The sequence below is a fragment of the Lithobates pipiens genome, unplaced genomic scaffold, assembly GCF_037356315.1.
Source record: "Lithobates pipiens isolate NorthernLeopardFrog02 unplaced genomic scaffold, aLitPip1_a1.2 Scaffold_18, whole genome shotgun sequence".
Lineage (NCBI taxonomy): Eukaryota > Metazoa > Chordata > Amphibia > Anura > Ranidae > Lithobates > Lithobates pipiens.
Genome location: NW_027507758.1, coordinates 159072763 through 159090639, shown reverse-complemented (window position 1 = coordinate 159090639; position 17877 = coordinate 159072763). Strand labels below are relative to the sequence as shown.

At 42.2% G+C, this 17877-nt stretch overlaps 1 protein-coding gene across 1 annotated transcript in view; it reads right to left on the bottom strand.

Moving 5' to 3' along the window:
- Positions 1-8071: 8071 nt before the first annotated feature.
- The window catches only part of LOC143987526 (pre-mRNA-splicing regulator WTAP-like), a 94556-nt gene continuing 84750 nt past the window's right edge, over positions 8072-17877 (bottom strand). The window contains exons 9-10 of the mRNA XM_077486309.1: positions 14649-14803; positions 8072-9297 (exon numbers count right to left, since the gene is read on the bottom strand). Of these exons, the coding sequence (XP_077342435.1) occupies positions 8723-9297; positions 14649-14803 (730 nt within the window). The 3' untranslated portion in view covers positions 8072-8722. The remainder of the gene's footprint in view (positions 9298-14648; positions 14804-17877) is intronic.

Sequence of the window (17877 nt, the reverse complement as noted above, 5' to 3'; positions counted from 1 at the left end):
AGGGCGGAGAGGAGGTTGGTGCCATTGTCGCAAACCACCATTCCTGGCTTAAGCTGGCGTGGCGTCAACCACCTCTCGGCCTGCCCCTGCAGAGCTGACAAAACATCCGCCCCAGTGTGGCTCCTGTCCCCCAAACAAACCAGCGCAAGCACGGCATGGCATCGTTTTGCCTGCGTACTTGCGTAGCCCCTGCAACGCCTACGGAGCACCGCTGGTTCTGAGGACAGAGCACTGGAAGAGGCCATGGAGGAAGAAGAAGAGGAGGGGGTGGAGGAGAGAGGTGTGTCACAACCAATAGTAGCATTTTGGAGGCGTGGTGGCGGAACAACCTCCAATACTACTGCACCTTGTCCTGCATCCTTCCCAGCAGCCAGAAGAGTGACCCAATGGGCCGTGAAAGACAGGTAACGTCCCTGTCCATGCCTGCTGGACCATGAGTCAGCGGTAATATGCACCTTACCACTGACAGCCCTGTCCAGCGAGGCAAGGACATTGCCTTCCACATGCCGGTAGAGAGCCGGAATTGCCTTCCGTGAGAAAAAGTGGCGTTTGGGGACCTGCCACTGAGGAACCGCACATTGTACAAACTCACGGAAGGGGGCCGAGTCTACCAACTGAAAAGGCAGCAGTTGAAGTGCTAGCAATTTAGCCAAGCTAGCATTCAACCGCTGGGCATGTGGATGGCTGGGAGTAAATTTCTTCCGCCGGTCCAGCAGCTGGGGCAGGGACATTTGTCTGCTATAATCGGACGTGGATGTACCACTAGCAGAGTTCCCGGAAGCACTTGGCTGTGACACACCTAATTCTACACCTTCATTCCTCTCAGAGCAGGTTTCAGAGAGGACTGAAGGTCTAGTGGGGTTGGAGATGCCAGCTGATGAGGAGCAAGGAGAGGTCCGCTTTGTTCTTTGGTGTGGGTCTTTGAGGTATGCTTGCCAACGAGCTGCATGGCAGGTCAACATATGTCTGGTCAAGCATGTGGTGCCCAAGCGGCTGATGTTTTGGCCACGTGAGATCCGCTTGAGACATATGTTGCAAATAGCAGCGGTGCGATCTGATGCACTCGTCTCAAAAAAGGCCCACACCAAAGAACTTTTAGAATAACGCGCAGAGGAAGCGCTCTGCGCAGGCGGAGCTCTGCGGTGTGATTCAGTCGGTGTGCTGCCCCTAAGCTGGTCCCCGGAGGGCATCCTGCCTCGTTGGACATGTGCCTCCTCCTCCTCCTTCCTTCCAGGCACCCACGTGGAGTCAGTGCCCTCATCATCCCCTCCCTCTTCATCGCTGTAGCAAACCTGGCAGTATGCTGCAGCTTGTGGAACATGACTGCCAGATTGCTGTCCTTCTTGAGCATCCCCTCTCTCTGTGCTCACGCTACTGCCTTCCTCTAGCTGAGTGTCATCATCAGAGCCCACCAAACACTGGGCATCCTCCTGGAGCATGTACCCAACACTGTGCTCAAAGAGTTCAGGAGACTCCTCAGGAGGACGTGGTGGGTCTAGGGAAGGAGTCACTGATGATGACATTGAGAGGAGGGACGACGATGTGTTGGCAGCTGCTTTTCTACTACCCTGAGACTGGGTGAGAGAGGATGAGGAGGATGAAGAGGGCTTGGTCATCCACTCTACCAAGTCGTTGGCATGTTGCGGTTCAACATGTCCAGCTGCAGAAAAGAAGGACAAGCATGTCCCATGGCCACGTGCTGATGACAATGCACCGCGTCCACGACCAGCACTGTTGTCTCTAGACACAGAGCCTGCTTGCCCTCTTTTATCGGCTCGCGCCTGTCTGCCTCTCCTTGCTGGCCTTCCAGACATGGTAATGGCCTGAAGGGAGTTGGGTAAAACAGTAGTTGGGTAGTTTATATTGTGCTGGAGGCACACAACACCCACTAACTCCTGCAGATGCCTTTTTTTTATAGAACAGCAGAGTTAAAGGGGTATATACAGATGTATACTGTGCTGTGCTGGAAGCACACACAACTTCCAATAACTCCAGCAGATGTCAATCGGGCCCAAATAGAGAACAGCTATGTAGGTGGATAATAGCGGTATGTACTGGGTACAGAGCAGGCTCACAGCACGCACTATCTCCTGAGTGACACTACTGACTGCAAGCTCTATTGTTAAAGATGGACCACTAGCTATATAGGTGAGGTGAATATCACGGTGTATACTGCGGTCAGGGCATGCAGACAATAACAAGAAAACAGCAGAGTTAAAGGGGTATATACAGATGTATACTGTGCTGTGCTGGAAGCATACACAACTTCCAATAACTCCAGCAGATGCCAATCGGGCCCAAATAGAGAACAGCTATGTAGGTGGATAATAGCGGTATGTACTGGGTACAGAGCAGGCACACAGCACGCACTATCTCCTGAGTGACACTACTGACTGCAAGCTCTATTGTTAAAGATGGACCACTAGCTATATAGGTGAGGTGAATATCACGGTGTATACTGCGGTCAGGGCACGCAGACAATAACAAGAAAACAGCAGAGTTAAAGGGGTATATACAGATGTATACTGTGCTGTGCTGGAAGCACACACAACTTCCAATAACTCCAGCAGATGTCAATCGGGCCCAAATAGAGAACAGCTATGTAGGTGGATAATAGCGGTATGTACTGGGTACAGAGCAGGCACACAGCACGCACTATCTCCTGAGTGACACTACTGACTGCAAGCTCTATTGTTAAAGATGGACCACTAGCTATATAGGTGAGGTGAATATCACGGTGTATACTGCGGTCAGGGCACGCAGACAATAACAAGAAAACAGCAGAGTTAAAGGGGTATATACAGATGTATACTGTGCTGTGCTGGAGGCACACACAACTTCCAATAACTCCAGCAAATGACAATCGGGCTCAAATAGAGAACAGCTATGTAGGTGTATATAGTGGTATGTACTGGGTACAGAGCACGCAGACAGCATGCACTAACACTACTGACTGCAAGCTCTATTATTAAAGCTAGATCACTAGCTATATAGGTGAGGTGAATATAGTGGTGTATACTGCGGTCAGGGCACAGACAGTAACCACTACACAAGAGCAAAATAGTAAATCAGCCAAAAACGATTGGTGTGTAACTGTGTTGAAGGTACACAGAACACCCACTGCTTCAGATGCTAACAAACACTACACGAGGCCGCCTGAAAGGCGGCTTTATATAGTGTGGGGCGTGCACTACACAGTCTGAGCTATGATTGGCCACAGGCAGGATGCCTGTGGCCAACCATTGCTCTCCTCGCTACTGGCGCTGCGATTGGCCAAGCATGCGGGGTCACAGTGCATGCTTGGCCAATCGTGAGACAGCAATGCATTGCGCCATCGCAGTGCATTGTGGGCCACACGAATTTTGCCGCGAACGGCCCAAACGTTCGGAATTCGGCGAACGCACGAACGACCGATGTTCGAGTCGAACATGCGTTCGACTCGAACACGAAGCTCATCCCTAGTTCTGAGTAATTTTCTAGCAAAAAAAAAAAAGATAGATAATTTTTACATGTAGGAGAGAAGTGCCAGAATAGGCTCAGTATAGAAGTGGTTAAAGTCATATTTCGGCAAGAACTCGACTTTAAGTGTAAGCTTTCCTGACTTATGGTCTAATGAAAGGCATTTGGCAGTACTGAATGACAAAATAAAGGCTTTCGAACAAGTGTGGGCTCCATAGATCAGCTATTTCACAGGAGACTCCCAAGTGGCTCCGGTCTGATGGACCTTTGGGCAGCGTGGACCAGAGCTTGGGGTCTTCTCCCTCCCCCCTCTCTTTCCTTAAGCTTTGCTGAATTATGTGCTTACATGGGGCAGGGAACACTCTTGCTTTTATAGTCGTGGAGCAACTCTTGGGCCCCATGTCAACCATTATGCAACTACTATGGTGTATTGTGAGTTGAGAGAGCACTGGAAGTCTTTGTTGGATATCGTTACTGCCTTAGCAGAGCTTGGGAGCACTCTCATAAGCTCGCAGATACAGAGACGACTAAGTGTGGCGATTTTGAGAGCTACTTCTCCAGTTGATGTGGGGCCAGGGGCCTTATGCCTCCCCTCTTATGAATAATGTACACATTGTATTTTCATCTGCAAACGAGCACTCTGGATTGCGCAAATGATATATTTATCTTTGTTATTGTTTTTAATGTGAAAACATTAAAACAAAGTGATCCTCTGTAGAGGAAAAGGCCATCTTTTCCCTGGTTTCCTTAATTAAACCTATCTGCCAGTAACCCTTGATAAAGTCTAAGGTGGTAATATACAGTGCCTTGAAAAAGTATTCATACCCCTTGAAAATTTCCACATTTTGTCAGGTTACAACCGAAAACATAAATGTATTTTATTGGGATTAGATGTGATATACCATCTTGTGGTTTGTGGATTGTGAAGTGGAAGGAAAATGATAAATATATTTTACAAATAAAGATCTGAAAAGTGTGTCGTGCATTTTTATTCAGCCCCCCCCCCCCCCCCCCAAAAGTCGAACCTCCTTTCACTGCAATTACAGCTGAAAGTCTTTTTGGGTATGTCTCTACCAGCTTTGCACATCTAGAGTGAAATTTTAGCCAATTCTTCCTTGCAAAAATAACTAGCTCTGTTTAGATTGGAGAGTATCTGTGAACAGCAATTTTTGGAACCCTCGCAGAGTGGGATATGTTAAATACAGTAAGGTCCATATTTCTATATATTTGGACAAAAGGCACAATTTTAGCTTTTTTCAGGTATTTACCAAAACATATTCAAGCTAGTTATATAATGGATATGGGCTGAAAGTGCACACCCCCAGGCCATGTACATCCAAATCAGAGGAAGGGTTAAGGAATTACAGTTCTTAACAGCTATCCCCCCTTTTTCAAGGGACCAAAAGTAATTAAATCAAAGAGGTTTCATGGCCAGGTGTGGGCTACTCCTTTCTTATTTCTTCAGCAATTAAGTAGGTAAAAGGTCTTGATTCCAAGTGTGGTATTTGCATTTGGAATCTATGGCTGTGAGCATACATCATGCATTCAAAGGAGCGGTCTATGCAAGTGAAACCAGCCTTTGCTTCAAAAACAAAATCAGAGCAATAGCAACATTAGGAGTGGCCAAATCGACAGTTTGGTACATTCTGAGGAAAGAATGCACTGTTGAGCTCAGGAACATAAAAAGACCTGGATGATGACAGGATCCTCTCTATGGTACAGAAAAATTCACAATATCCAGACAAGTGAAGGACACTCTCCAGGAGGTGGTTGTATCATTGTCAGTCTACAATCAAGAGAAGACTTCACAACAGCAAATGCAGAAGGTTCACCACAAGGTGCAAACCATTCATAAGCCTGAAGAATAGAAAAGCCAGATTTGACAAAACCATAAAAAGGCCAGACCGGTTCTGGAAATGCATTCTTTGGAGAGATTAATCTGTACAAGAATGACAGGAAGAAAAAAAAAAGTGTGGAGAAGGCTTGAAAAAAGCTCATGATCCAAAACCCACATCTGTAAAACATGGTGGAGGCAGCATGATGGCATGGGGATGCATAGCTTCCAGTAGCACTGGGTCATTGGTATTTACTGATGAGATGACAGAAGCAGCCAAATTAATTCTGCAGTGTTTGGTGATATACTGTCAACCCAATGCAGCAAAGTTGATTGGACGGCGCTTCACAATACAGATGGACAATGATCCAAAACACACTGCAAAAGCAACCCAGGAGCTTTAAATGGAAAAGTGGCACATTCTGCAATGGCCGAGTCAATCACCTGTTCTCAACCCGATTGAGCATGCATTTCACTTGCTTAAGGGAAAATTAAAAGGTAAAAAAAAAAAAAAAAAAGACCGCTGCAGTTCGAGCCTGGCAAAGCATCAGAAAGGAGGCAACCCAGTATTTTGGTAATGTCCATGGGTTCCAGACATCAGGCAGTTATTGCCAGTAAAGGATTCTCAACAAAATATTAAAAATGAACATTTTATGATTACATTTGTCCAAATACATTTGAGCCCCTGAAAAAAAAAAAAAAAAAAACAAATAAAAAAAATAAACCAGGAGGGACTGTGTATAAAAACTATTGCCGTTCCAAAAATTTGTGCTTGATATTTATAGTCAACCCCTTGAATTAAAGCTGAAAGTTTGCACTTGAAATTCATGTGGATTATTTTGTTTTAAATTTTATTCTGGTGGCATACAGAGCCAAAAGTATGAAAATTGTGCCGTGTCCAACTACCGTATATGTCGACCCAACTGTAGGTATGCTCTACTGGCAGGCCCTAGCAAAAGTTTGCCAGTTTCCAATCACTTAAAAAGGTGGAAGCATATAATCCATGGTCTTTGAATACCAGTCTTGTTGCCTGTACTGTACAATTATAATAAGCACAAAATGTTATCCAGTTAGGATTTAGATCTACTTTAAAAGCCAGCATTATAGTCAATGAAACTTTGGGGGGAGATTAGCAATGAGACAGCTTTTTTTTCGGTCATGCAGGTTTACCCGACCAGATCATAGCCAAATGACAGCTACAGCATGGCCTACTAGTTCTAGGAGGGCGTCCAGGGACATCCTCCCAAACTCACGCCTCCCGCACACTACCTATGGTACGCACACGGAAGTGTCCATGTATAAGAAAAATCTTATACATGGACAACTCTGTGTAAAAAATACATTTTTTTCCACAAGTTTTTGGAAAATGTGTAAAGAAAATTAAATGTGTAAAAGACTCATTATGTCTCACAGATTATGTGTTGGGGGTGTTTGCTTTCCAAAATGGGGTAATTTTTTGGGCGTTTCCATTATCCTGGTGCTCCAGGGCCTTCAAAAGTCTAAGGTAGTCAAGAAATGAAATGAGTAATTTATGTCCCTAGAACACCCGACGATGCTCCCTGCATGCTGGGCCTCTGTATGTGGCCAGGGTACAGTTGCAAGTATGCATATGCCATGTGAGAAATAACCTGTTAATATGACTTGTGAAAAAAAATGTGCAAAGAATTGTGGGAAAAAAATACAACTTTAAAAAAAATCACCAAGCCTGTTACTAAATAGCGTGGAATGCTTTCCAGAAAGTGGCCATTTGTACTGTCCTGGTTTGTTAGCGTTTTAAGAAAGAAAATAGTCAGTACATCAGGTGCGATCAATTTTCAGTGATTAGCACCATAGATCCTAGACGAACGTTCACAAAGACCAAATATACACCGATTTTGGTTATTTTTCCCAAAGATGTGTAGCAGTATACATTTTGGCCAAAATGTATGAAGAAAAAAATACCAATTTTTTTATAATGAAGAATGCATTTTTATAATGTATTTAACATTCATTTTTTTTTTTCATTTATGGCACAAAAAAAAAAATCCTAGTGGTGATTGAATACCACCAAAAGAAAGCTCTATTTGTGCGAAAATAAATACAAAAAATTTCATATGGGCACAGTGTTGCATGACTGTCATTCAAAATGTGAGGGCACTGGAAGCTAAAAATTGGTCTAGTTAGGAAGGGGATATAGGTCCCCAGTGGTTAAAGGAATTCTGTACTGAAAGAAATGTGGGATGACATTTCTGACCTACTGCATGTGCTTGTTGCCTGGCTACCTTTGGCTTTAACATTTTAATAAGTCAATGGCCCAAAACAACAGGAATCAAACAATGTCAGAAACCTTAATGTGCAGTCTTTTGGTCAAAGTAGTGTAACCCCTAGATCGGCATGGCAAACAGGAAAACATTTTTCAGAAATACAGATTAACCAGTACAAGGTTGGCAATGGCAGTCAAAATACTTCCTAGTAGGTTTACTTTATAGCTCCCTAGAATACGGTGTATTTAACAAATTGATCATCCCATTGTATTAACACATACCATACATAAAAAGGGAAAAAAATGTTTAGACATCTCCAAGTATGTTAATGTTTCATAATTGGTAAGGGACAGGGAGAGTACCTGTTCATTTGCATATAATAAATGAAGACGTAATAAAAGTGGTCCTGCAGTGGCGGTAGCCATTTTAGAAAATGCTCACCTACCTAAAACTAGGTGCAATAATAGCACTCGTTGTTTGGGTATCCAATTTCAGTCATTTCAGTTACTGAATGCACAAAATGGCTGTGTAAATGTGACATTAAAAATCTTTATTTTGGTTTGGTCAGTACAGGCAAGGTAATATTGGAGTCACAGAGTCATATGCATAAACAAAGTACAACAGTTTGAAAACTGAGCAACGGCACACAAGTCTAACGTTCAGCCATCTAAAGGAGAAAAATCAGCCATGAAGAAATGTTTTTTTACTGAAGAGAGCAAAAAACTGTTAACACTGAAACTACCAGAGGACTCTAATAGTCCAACCTGTGGTATAGCTATGTCACTGGGCAAACTTTGGCAGCCAAACCCACACAGTACCATGAGATTGTTGAGAATGTCTAGAAAAGATGAAAACATGGGCAGGAATGCCATTACACAGCTAGGTTTTTAAGAACACGTTGTACAGACATCATTTATGTGAAATATTTCCAAAGTTGTAAATTAGTTCAGCTTTTCATTACTTTACATAAAAATAATCTAAACAAATGTAATTTTTTCTCTTTACAACTTTCAATGTAATTATCTGTTAAAACATCCAAATTGGCAGAGGTATTACAGTAAGCGACAATGAAAAACAAAACTCAAAAGGCAAAAATTATGACAAAATATGCACTGGACAGTATTAGTTCTGAAATTAAAGGATGTATAAAAAGGGGGAAAAAAAATAAAGTTTATTTTGTTTATTTTTACAAAACAGAGCCCTGCATATTTGCTCCTGAGTCCAAGCCATTTTGAATGTGACGGGAGCTTACAGTTCGGCTGCCTTTCCCACTCCTTGGTTTCTCCTCCTGAGAGTCATGATTGGAGTCTGTGTCATTGGAGTGGTGGGTTAGAGAGTTCTCACTTCCAGTGGGCGAGTCTACACTCTCATACCCAGTACTAAGCTGATTCATATAGCTTCCTCCACCTCTACCAGTTCTCTCCTCCGAATGGTTTGGCAACTTGCCCTCATTTACTGGTGATGCAGGAAAGTCATCTTCTGCATTACTACTCTCTCTGTAAAGCCCTGTAGAACTGTGAGTTCTCTGGTGAGAAGAGCCTCCATTGCTCGGTCCATTTGACAAGCGACTGCATTCCTTACTGCTAGATTCTCCTTCTTCCTTGGGCTCTGCTGGAGTCCTGATAGCAGAATTTTGAGATTGCTGCTGTTGTAACTGAGCTAGCTGTTGTCGGGATTCCTTCAGCTGCTGTTGTAGGACCAAAATAGTGCTTTGCATTCCCTCCACCTCTTCATCTAATTGAATAATGAAGTCATTCAGCTCTGTTATGGAAAAACCAAAAAGGCACAGAATTAAAAACCCATATTTAAAAAGTAAAACAGCAACTTTTTCTTTTTTTGATAGAGTAAGGTAAGGTTAAAACCTCTTACAGTTTAATTTTGCTACGTCCACTGAAGAGAGTTCTAAAACTAGTGCCCCCATTGGAAGCTATCCGCTTTACTCCCCAAAATGTGGCGTTTTCTGTTACTTTTTAGTCTGTCATTAAAAAAAAAAAATCAAAGAGGGTGAATCACCCCAACGGACACACTGACAGCAATAAAAACCTGAAAAAGGTGTTTCAATCTTTCCCCCCCTTTCAGCTAAAAAGTTCTGCCTATAGTTATACTATAAAGAAATACAAATCAAACCATTATACAAACTGTCACACAAGCTTTTTTGTTTAGCTCTATAATAAAACCTCTATTACTCTATGGACAAATGATTATATGGAATGTTACAGCACAGCATTGAACCTCACATTAGGTGGTTTCATAATGGCTTAGTTTTGCATCACAGGCCATTTCTCATTCCATTCTAAGCATGCAAAAAATAAAATTAAGCTGAAATATAGTCATCTAGAAAACGGCATGCATTGCAGCTGGACTAACATTTTGTCTGAAATTGTAATATCATTGTTAATTCTTTACTTTTTACTGCCTTCATGTAAATGTTGAATTTAAAAAGAACTGGCTTTTGTCAAGCTCACTGCAGAGGGGTAATACAGGGACTGGTCTGGGGAGAGATTTCTGAAAACAATCTACGATTGTGGATGGAAAAGGAGGTGGTGGTGGATGCACTGTTCTAACTCACAAGCTTCTGCACAGAATGGACAACAATCTACTACTGGCCTAAATGGTTTCTCAACAGGGTATACTGGAAGTGATTTTGAAAATATTATATATATATATATATATATATATATATATATATATATATACATACATATACATATATACACACACACACACACATATATACACATATATACATACACACATACACATACATACATACACACGTTGGTAATAAATACATTTCACAATATAACTGGACATTAGAAATAAGACTATAATTTCACTGGCATGGCTACAGATCAGAATTAAAGAGCTCAACTCTGTGCTAAACAGACTGAGGTCTGGATGTTAAAACCAATTATCCTACAACCTCTTCTGAGTTGGATAGAATTGTTTTGCGACAAATCAATATTTTTTTCGAAGAGAATTTAAAGTGATTGTAAAAGGATACTTTTTAAATTAAAATAATAAATGTGGTACAGTGATGGAAAAAAGTATTTGACACCCTGCTGATTTTGTACATTTGCCCACTAACAGAGAAACGATCAGTCTAATTTTAATGGTAGGCTTATTTTAACAGTGAGTGGCAGAACCAAAATATCCAGAAAACGCATTTCAAAAGTTGCATTTTAATGAGTCAAACAAGTATTTGACCCCTTTGCAAAACATGACCGTGCTTGGTTTGCACACATCCCAGAAGAGATTTTGTCCCACTCCTCTTTGCAGATCTGCTCCAAGTCATTAAGGTTTCAAGGCTGACGTTCAGATCTCTCCACATATTTTCTATAGGATTAAGGTCAGGAGACTGGCTAGGCTACTCCAGGAACTTAATGTGCTTCTTCTTGAGACGCTTCTTTGTTGCCCTGGCCATGTTTTGGGTCATTGTGTTGAAATACCCTTCCACGACCCATTTTCAATGCCCTGGCTGAGGGAAGGGGGTTCTCATCCAAGATTTGATGGTACATGGCCCCGTCCATCATTCCTTTGATGCGGTGTAGTTGTCCTGTCCCCTTAACAGAAAAACACCCCTAAAGCACAATGCTTCCACCTCCATATTTGACGATGGGGATGGTGTTCTTGGGGTCATAGGCAGCATTCCTCCTCCAAACACAACGAATTGAGTTGATGCCAAAGAGCTTGACTTTGGTATCATCTAACCACACTTTCACCCAGTTCTACTCTGAATCAGATGATTATTATTAAACTTCAGACAGACCTATACATGTGCTTTCTTGAGCAGGGGGACCTTACTGGTGCTGCAAGACTTCAGTCCTTCATAGCTTAGCTCGTTACCAATTGTTTTCTTGGTGACTATGGTCCCAGCTGCCTTGAGATCATTGACAAGATTCTGCCGTGTAGTTCTGGGTTGATTGCTCACCATTCTCATGATGGTTGAAACTCCACAAGGTGAGATCTTGCATGAAGCCCCAGACCAAGGGAGAGTGACAGTTATTTTGTGTTTCTTCCACTTGCAAATAATCGCACCAACTGTTGTCCTCTTCTCACCAAGCTACTTGGCGATGGTCTTGTAGCCCATCCCAGCCTTGTGAAGATCTGCAATCTTGTCCCTGACATATTTGGACTTGACTTGACAATGGTGGAGAGATTGGAATTGGATTGCTTCTGTGGACAGGTGTCGTTTAAAAAAAATAAATAAATAAATAAATATCAGCAGAAGATCAAAAACTTTTTTCCCCTTCACTGTATACTTACCTGCTCTGTGCAATGGTATTTCCTGAACCTCCTCTTCTGGGGTCACCCACCAACGCTCCCCCTCTTGTGCTTGCGTCCCAATAGCAAGCCGCTTGCTATGCAGGCACATCCGGCTCGCTCTTGAGCTGAGCGCCTCTATAGACACACACATACTATGGCTCTAATCCGCCCCCACTCCCTCCTCACAGGATTTGATTTACAGGAGTTAATGGCATGTGCTGCAGCCTATGTGTCTTGTGAGGAAAGGAAGAGACCAATGCCACTGTAGATGGGGACAGCCCTGGATCGAGATAGCGCTCAGTTAAGTATATAGAGAATTAAGCAAGTGAAACAACCACTGTGGCCTTTTTTTAATGCAGGGAATGCATTGAGATAATGGTCTTGCCTTTAGAACCACTTTATGCAACTGAAAGGAAAATATGGCATCGATATATATCAAACTGGTGCAACGTAAATAAGGGATATATGGTATTAGTCTCAGATGTCAAAATAAATTACAATGCATAATAGTTTAGCAAACCCCATTAAAAAAAAAAATACAAAAAAGTAGGGAAAATGCTTCTGTGGAGAGATAGATCAGCAGTGTGCAAAAAAGGACAACTTTATTTGGGTACAGCATTGAGACGACAGCGCAATTGTCAGTTAAAGCAAGGCAGTGCCATATAAAAAAATGGCCCGGTCAGGAAGTGGTTAAAACCTTCCAGAGCTGAAGTGGTCACATACACCAGAATTGTACAATCATGTGTGCTTGGAAGTGTCTTTAACCCATAGCAAACAAAGTCTAGTGGATTATGGTACATGAGAAATTGTAGAGGGTGCTGACTAACAAGGTCATACAATTTGAAAAAATCGTGGTCAGCTTGGGCTTTGTATATGTACATCTCCCTAGAGGATAGTTTGTGAAAGTTTGAGCATGGAATACCACGGATTCTTCCCCCACCCCCCTCCCACTTATACCATCCATTGAGGCAAACTATAAAGTGCTCTTACAATGGTACATGGTACCGGGTAGGCTGGCAACCTATGTCCCAGGATCTTCTCGGATATGCTTTAGAGGTTGTGGTCAGGAGGGGGCAGTGTTCCACATTTGGTGGCAGTGCCCTAAAGTGAAGCATTTTTGGATCAAAGTATATAACTTTTTCCCCCACACACATCGGAATCTGAACAAATCCCCGAAACATGCTTTGTTGGGCAGTGTGGTGTAGGAGGCCCGGAGATATCAGAGTAAACTCACTACTTATATATTGTGTTTGCTAAAATCATTGCCAGGTACTGGAGTTTTGCAGTCATATCGTTTGATCAGCTCAAACACAAACTCACTTGGATCATGATAAATGAGCATTTATCAGCAATCTAAATGGAAAAATTAAGCCGTTTGAGAAGGTATGGCACCCGTGGATCAAATATCTGGCTGCTGATCCCAGGACGGACACTACCTGCTTAGATAGATTGTTTAGTGGCCTATAAAAGTTGGAGCGTGGCGAACACCGCCGCCCCGTAATTTTTTTTTTTTTTCTTACCTTTTTCTGGCCTCTCCGATTGGTAACTAAACTTCCTCCTTTTGACATCTCAGGGAACAGGCTTGTTCTAGGGGTTTCATCCACCCCCCCCCCACCCCCACTTAGGGGGCTGACAGTCCTCGCACGTGATGAGTGTACTCCAGGTTCAAACCAGAGAACATATCTATTACTGCAATAGCATTAGGTACAGGTAACATGCTTTTAGGTAGCATATTGAGGGTTGTTAGCCTTCAGTCTGGGAACAGGTCGCAATGTGTTACATCAAATATGGATATGTACCGTTGTTTTATGAGTGAGACGAAGGGTATTGAGAATATGATTCCTTACGTCTAATCAGACTATTGGTACACCCCTCTCACTTCTAAAATTAATGGTACCAGACACTCTCCTCCAAGGTTTGTTTTGCTTAGTGTTCTCCTTATGCATATGCTTCGTCTAATGGTGATTTTACTTCATTTTCAATTTTTCTATCTTTTGATTACGGTTAGTAATATGGTCTTATACCTTTATGTCAAAATCTTTAATGAAAAGGACTGAAACAGAACCTTAGGGTCAGTGGGGGAGCAACAATGCCCCATTGTTTGTCGTCCGAGGGGAGCAATAGTGCCCCGTCATTGATATTAGTGGGGACAATAGTGGCTCGTCACTGATTAGTGGGAGGAATAGTGCCCCATCATTATTATTTGTGGCAGAAATTATGCCCTTATGTTGATGTCATTGGAAGGAATAGTGCCTGAAGGACCAGATAAAGGCAAGCAAAGGGCTGCAGCGTGCGGTATACTATATTTGGTTATGGTTGTTTTTCCTGTTATTTTTTCTATATTCTTTATAAACAGAAAAAAAAAATTTACAAACATATTGAACAAAAAATGACACCAGAATTTCAAATGTTTCTAATTTGAGTTTCATTTTGAGGGAGGCTCTTAAAGGCTCGTCACACTAGATGTCACTTGAGTCACACAGAAACTGCACAATAATGGAAATTACTTTGTTTTGAATGGTGCCTGTTCGCATTAATGCAACTCAGCAGAGGGCTATTTTGGAAAAGGTTCCTATACTAATTTGGTGCGAATTATGAACAATTTGGCAACATACAATATAGAATTTTTATCCAAGTTGCATCAACATTGCATCCGCGTTGCACTACATAACTGCACTGACAAGTGGATCAAAAATTGGATCGTAACATTGTGACTCTAGCCTTAATGTCAGTTTCAACAGAACTTGTCGAAAAGGAAAATAAATAAAAACAGTAGGTACAAAATAAAATAAAAATATAAAAACCATACAAGTAACAATTTTTGTATTTAACAATATAACCCTTACCATCCTGGCTGCTTTTAAGTTCCTCGCTATACTTTTTCTGTAAAGCCAATTCTGCTTCAAGCTGAGCAATGCGACCCTGGGACAGCTGTCTCCCCAGCTCCTGATTCTCCTGGATAAGCATTCGACACTTCGCCATTAACTTTTTGCCCGTTTGGCTGTAAAGGAAAGAGTTTGTCAAAACATGGAGATGTTACCTTACACAGGTCGTTGAATTCAATAACAGTGAGTTTAACATGCAAATTACAAACTATTCAGAAGCAAATGTTTTGTTACTCAAAAAATCAGGTGATATTGCAATCCTACATTTAGAATTGAACCATCTAGAAGAAAACATTTGTTGGAATAAAATTAGGAGCTTTTGTAGAGTGATAAATGCCAATTCAACAAAGCCGATAAACACAAATATCACATTACTAGGTCTTTAACAGGATTTAGATGATCAAGGAATAATGGCACTTAACTTGCAAGAGCAAAACAGCTGCAGCCAGTTTAATGTAATTTTAGCTTGTCCAAACCATTTTAGAAAAGATATACAATTATATTTTATTAAAGGAGTTCTTCAGGAAAGATAACTAGAAAGACCGGCAGGAGATAATTGAAAAGTGTACACCTACCTTCTTGCTATACCTGCCAAGTTATATTCCCCAATATCTGCGCAGAGGGCACAACAGTACCATAAACGCAACACTTCAGCTCAATGTGCTATAAATTTACTTTGACCATTTCATTCAGAATAATGGGCTAAGTAAATTGTGGCCCCATAGATTTCCTATGCAGTGACTAAAGCAGTAAGACAATTATAGATTTCCTATGCAGTAAGACAATTCCAGGAATAGAAAGCACGCAGACTAGAATAATTAAGCTAAGAGTACTTTTATGCGCATAACACCGCTTGCAAAGATCCATACGTCAGAAAATCACTTGCCTCCAGGTGGTCCAAACACTTTACTTTGCTGTCCTTTTCAGTTAATATCCTGGAGGGGTCTTTCAACCTTTACAGCATGAGGAAATGTATGTAAAAATACTTAAAAAAAGTGTCCCTTAAAAGGGTAAACCTTTTTGTTATAAAATTTTGGATAAAGGGAAGGCTATAACCCATGTCAGATATTTTGCCATACGTGTGCCATCAGGGATATTTCACTTCCTGTTTTGGTTGTGGAACAGAAAGTGAGAAAATGCCTCCAAAGTCAGGAAATTGGAAGATTTACCCTCTATTGCTGTTCTGATGTCAACCCAAAATTTTGTATTCTACTTTCAACTTTCACCTTCAACAATAAAAGTAAACAGGACAAATAAAGAGGGTCAATCTCCCTAAAAGGGGGCAGAGAAAGCAATAAAAACAAAACAAAAAAACGTAAGTGTTCCAATACCTCTCCACCCCATCCAAAAAAAAGCTGGCCATACATGGATAAAACTGGCTGAACTGACCAAATTTTAATCCATGTATGGGCACCCTGGTTGTGCGCTAGTCAAGCTTATCGATTGACTAGTGTACAACTAGTCTGTCAAGGATTAGTGATTAGTGTTGCCAGCTATAGCCCACAGCACTGAGTTTTGGCAGAAGGGAATGCTCCCCACTGGCAGAACAAAATAGCACTGTGGGAGGGAACCGAGAGGATGGAAAAATAGAGATATTCTTTCCTTTCACCATAGGTGGAAAATTGCTTAATTTATGGCCCGACAAAAAAAAAACACCAGTTTTGCCTTTAGTGACACTTTAGGGCATATTGCACTTTATTTGCCAAACTTACAATTCAGTCTACAATGGAAACAGACCATAATTCAATGTAGTAATTTCCTTAACTGAAAACCCTGCATTATTAAAAGCTGTTGTAAAGCCTTAAAGTGGTTGCAAATCCTCTCATAGACCCAGTGAAGTAAAAAGCCTCAGATGATACACCGGGATGAAACAAATCTCCCTACATACATTTCACATGTATAGCTGCAGTCTTCAACTCGCTATATTCTTTAGACCCTTTTCACACTGGGGCGGCGGGTCGATTAGCGGTAAAGCGCTGCCAGTTTTAGCGGTGCTTTGCCGCCGTTTTACAATCGCTTTTAGCCGCTAGTGGGGGCTTTTAACCCCCGCTAGCGGCCGAAGGAGTTAAGTGCAAAGCGCTTTGGAAGCGCTAAACATGCATTGCAAACACCTATTGCTGAATGAGGAAACAATTCTAACCAGACGTAATAACTCTTAAGCTACTTTCAGACTAAGGCATGGGCGGTAAAGCGATGCTATATTTAGCGCAGTTTTACCGTTATTTTGCCGATATCGGGTGGTTTTAACCCCCCGCTAGCGGCCGAAAAAGGGTTAAAATCGCCTGCAAATCTGAGCTGTGCCATTGTTTTCAATGGGGCGGGGAGCTTTAGGAGCGGTGAATACATTGCTCCTCCAGTACTGCAAAGATACGGCTTGCAGGACTTTTTTTCCCGTCCTTCAAGCGCACCACTCCAGTCTGAAAGCCCGAGGGCTTTCACACTGGAGATACAGGAGAGGCTCTTTACAGGCGCTACAGCGCAAAAAAAATAGCGCCTCTAAAGAGCCTCAGTGTTAGAGTAGCCCTAGACCCCTTTCACACCGAGGCAGCTTTCAGGCTCTTTACATGCACTAGTTTTAGAGTCAAACTGCCTCAGTCTGAAAGGGGTCCAAGTTCTTCCACGGGTTCACTCTCTCATTCAGCAACAGGTGTGGAGACTTGGGGCTTACACTGGGAGACAGCCGATTGTTGGAAAAGCGCAGACCCCCCCCTCCCCTCCACGTAGGCAGAACAAAGTTACTTTTAGAGCCGTGCTGCGACAAGACAAGCTCTCTGCTAATTTAAAGTCAACCTCCCACAACACACCTTTCAGGCTGCTTTTATCTCCGTCTCTGATAACTTGTCAGAAGTTATCATGCTGATAACAGAGGAGCAAAACAGCAGAAATGCTCCTAATATAGCGCTTTGGCGAGAGAGATAAGTAAACACTACAGACATATGTTCCTAGGTCCAATTTCATGAATCAGGTTTACGTCCACTTTAAGGTTTTTCATAGAATGCATTAAAATTAAAAACCTGTGCTGCAGCTCCCCCCAGACCCCCCTCTTTTGCTTAACTGAGCTTGATCAGATTCAGCGATGTGCACAAGCATAGAAGCTCCAGCCACTGTCACTCTTATTGGACAGATTGACAGCAGTAGGAGCTACTGGCTCCCGTTGCTGTCAATCAAAAGCATGGGGGCAGGGGTGGGG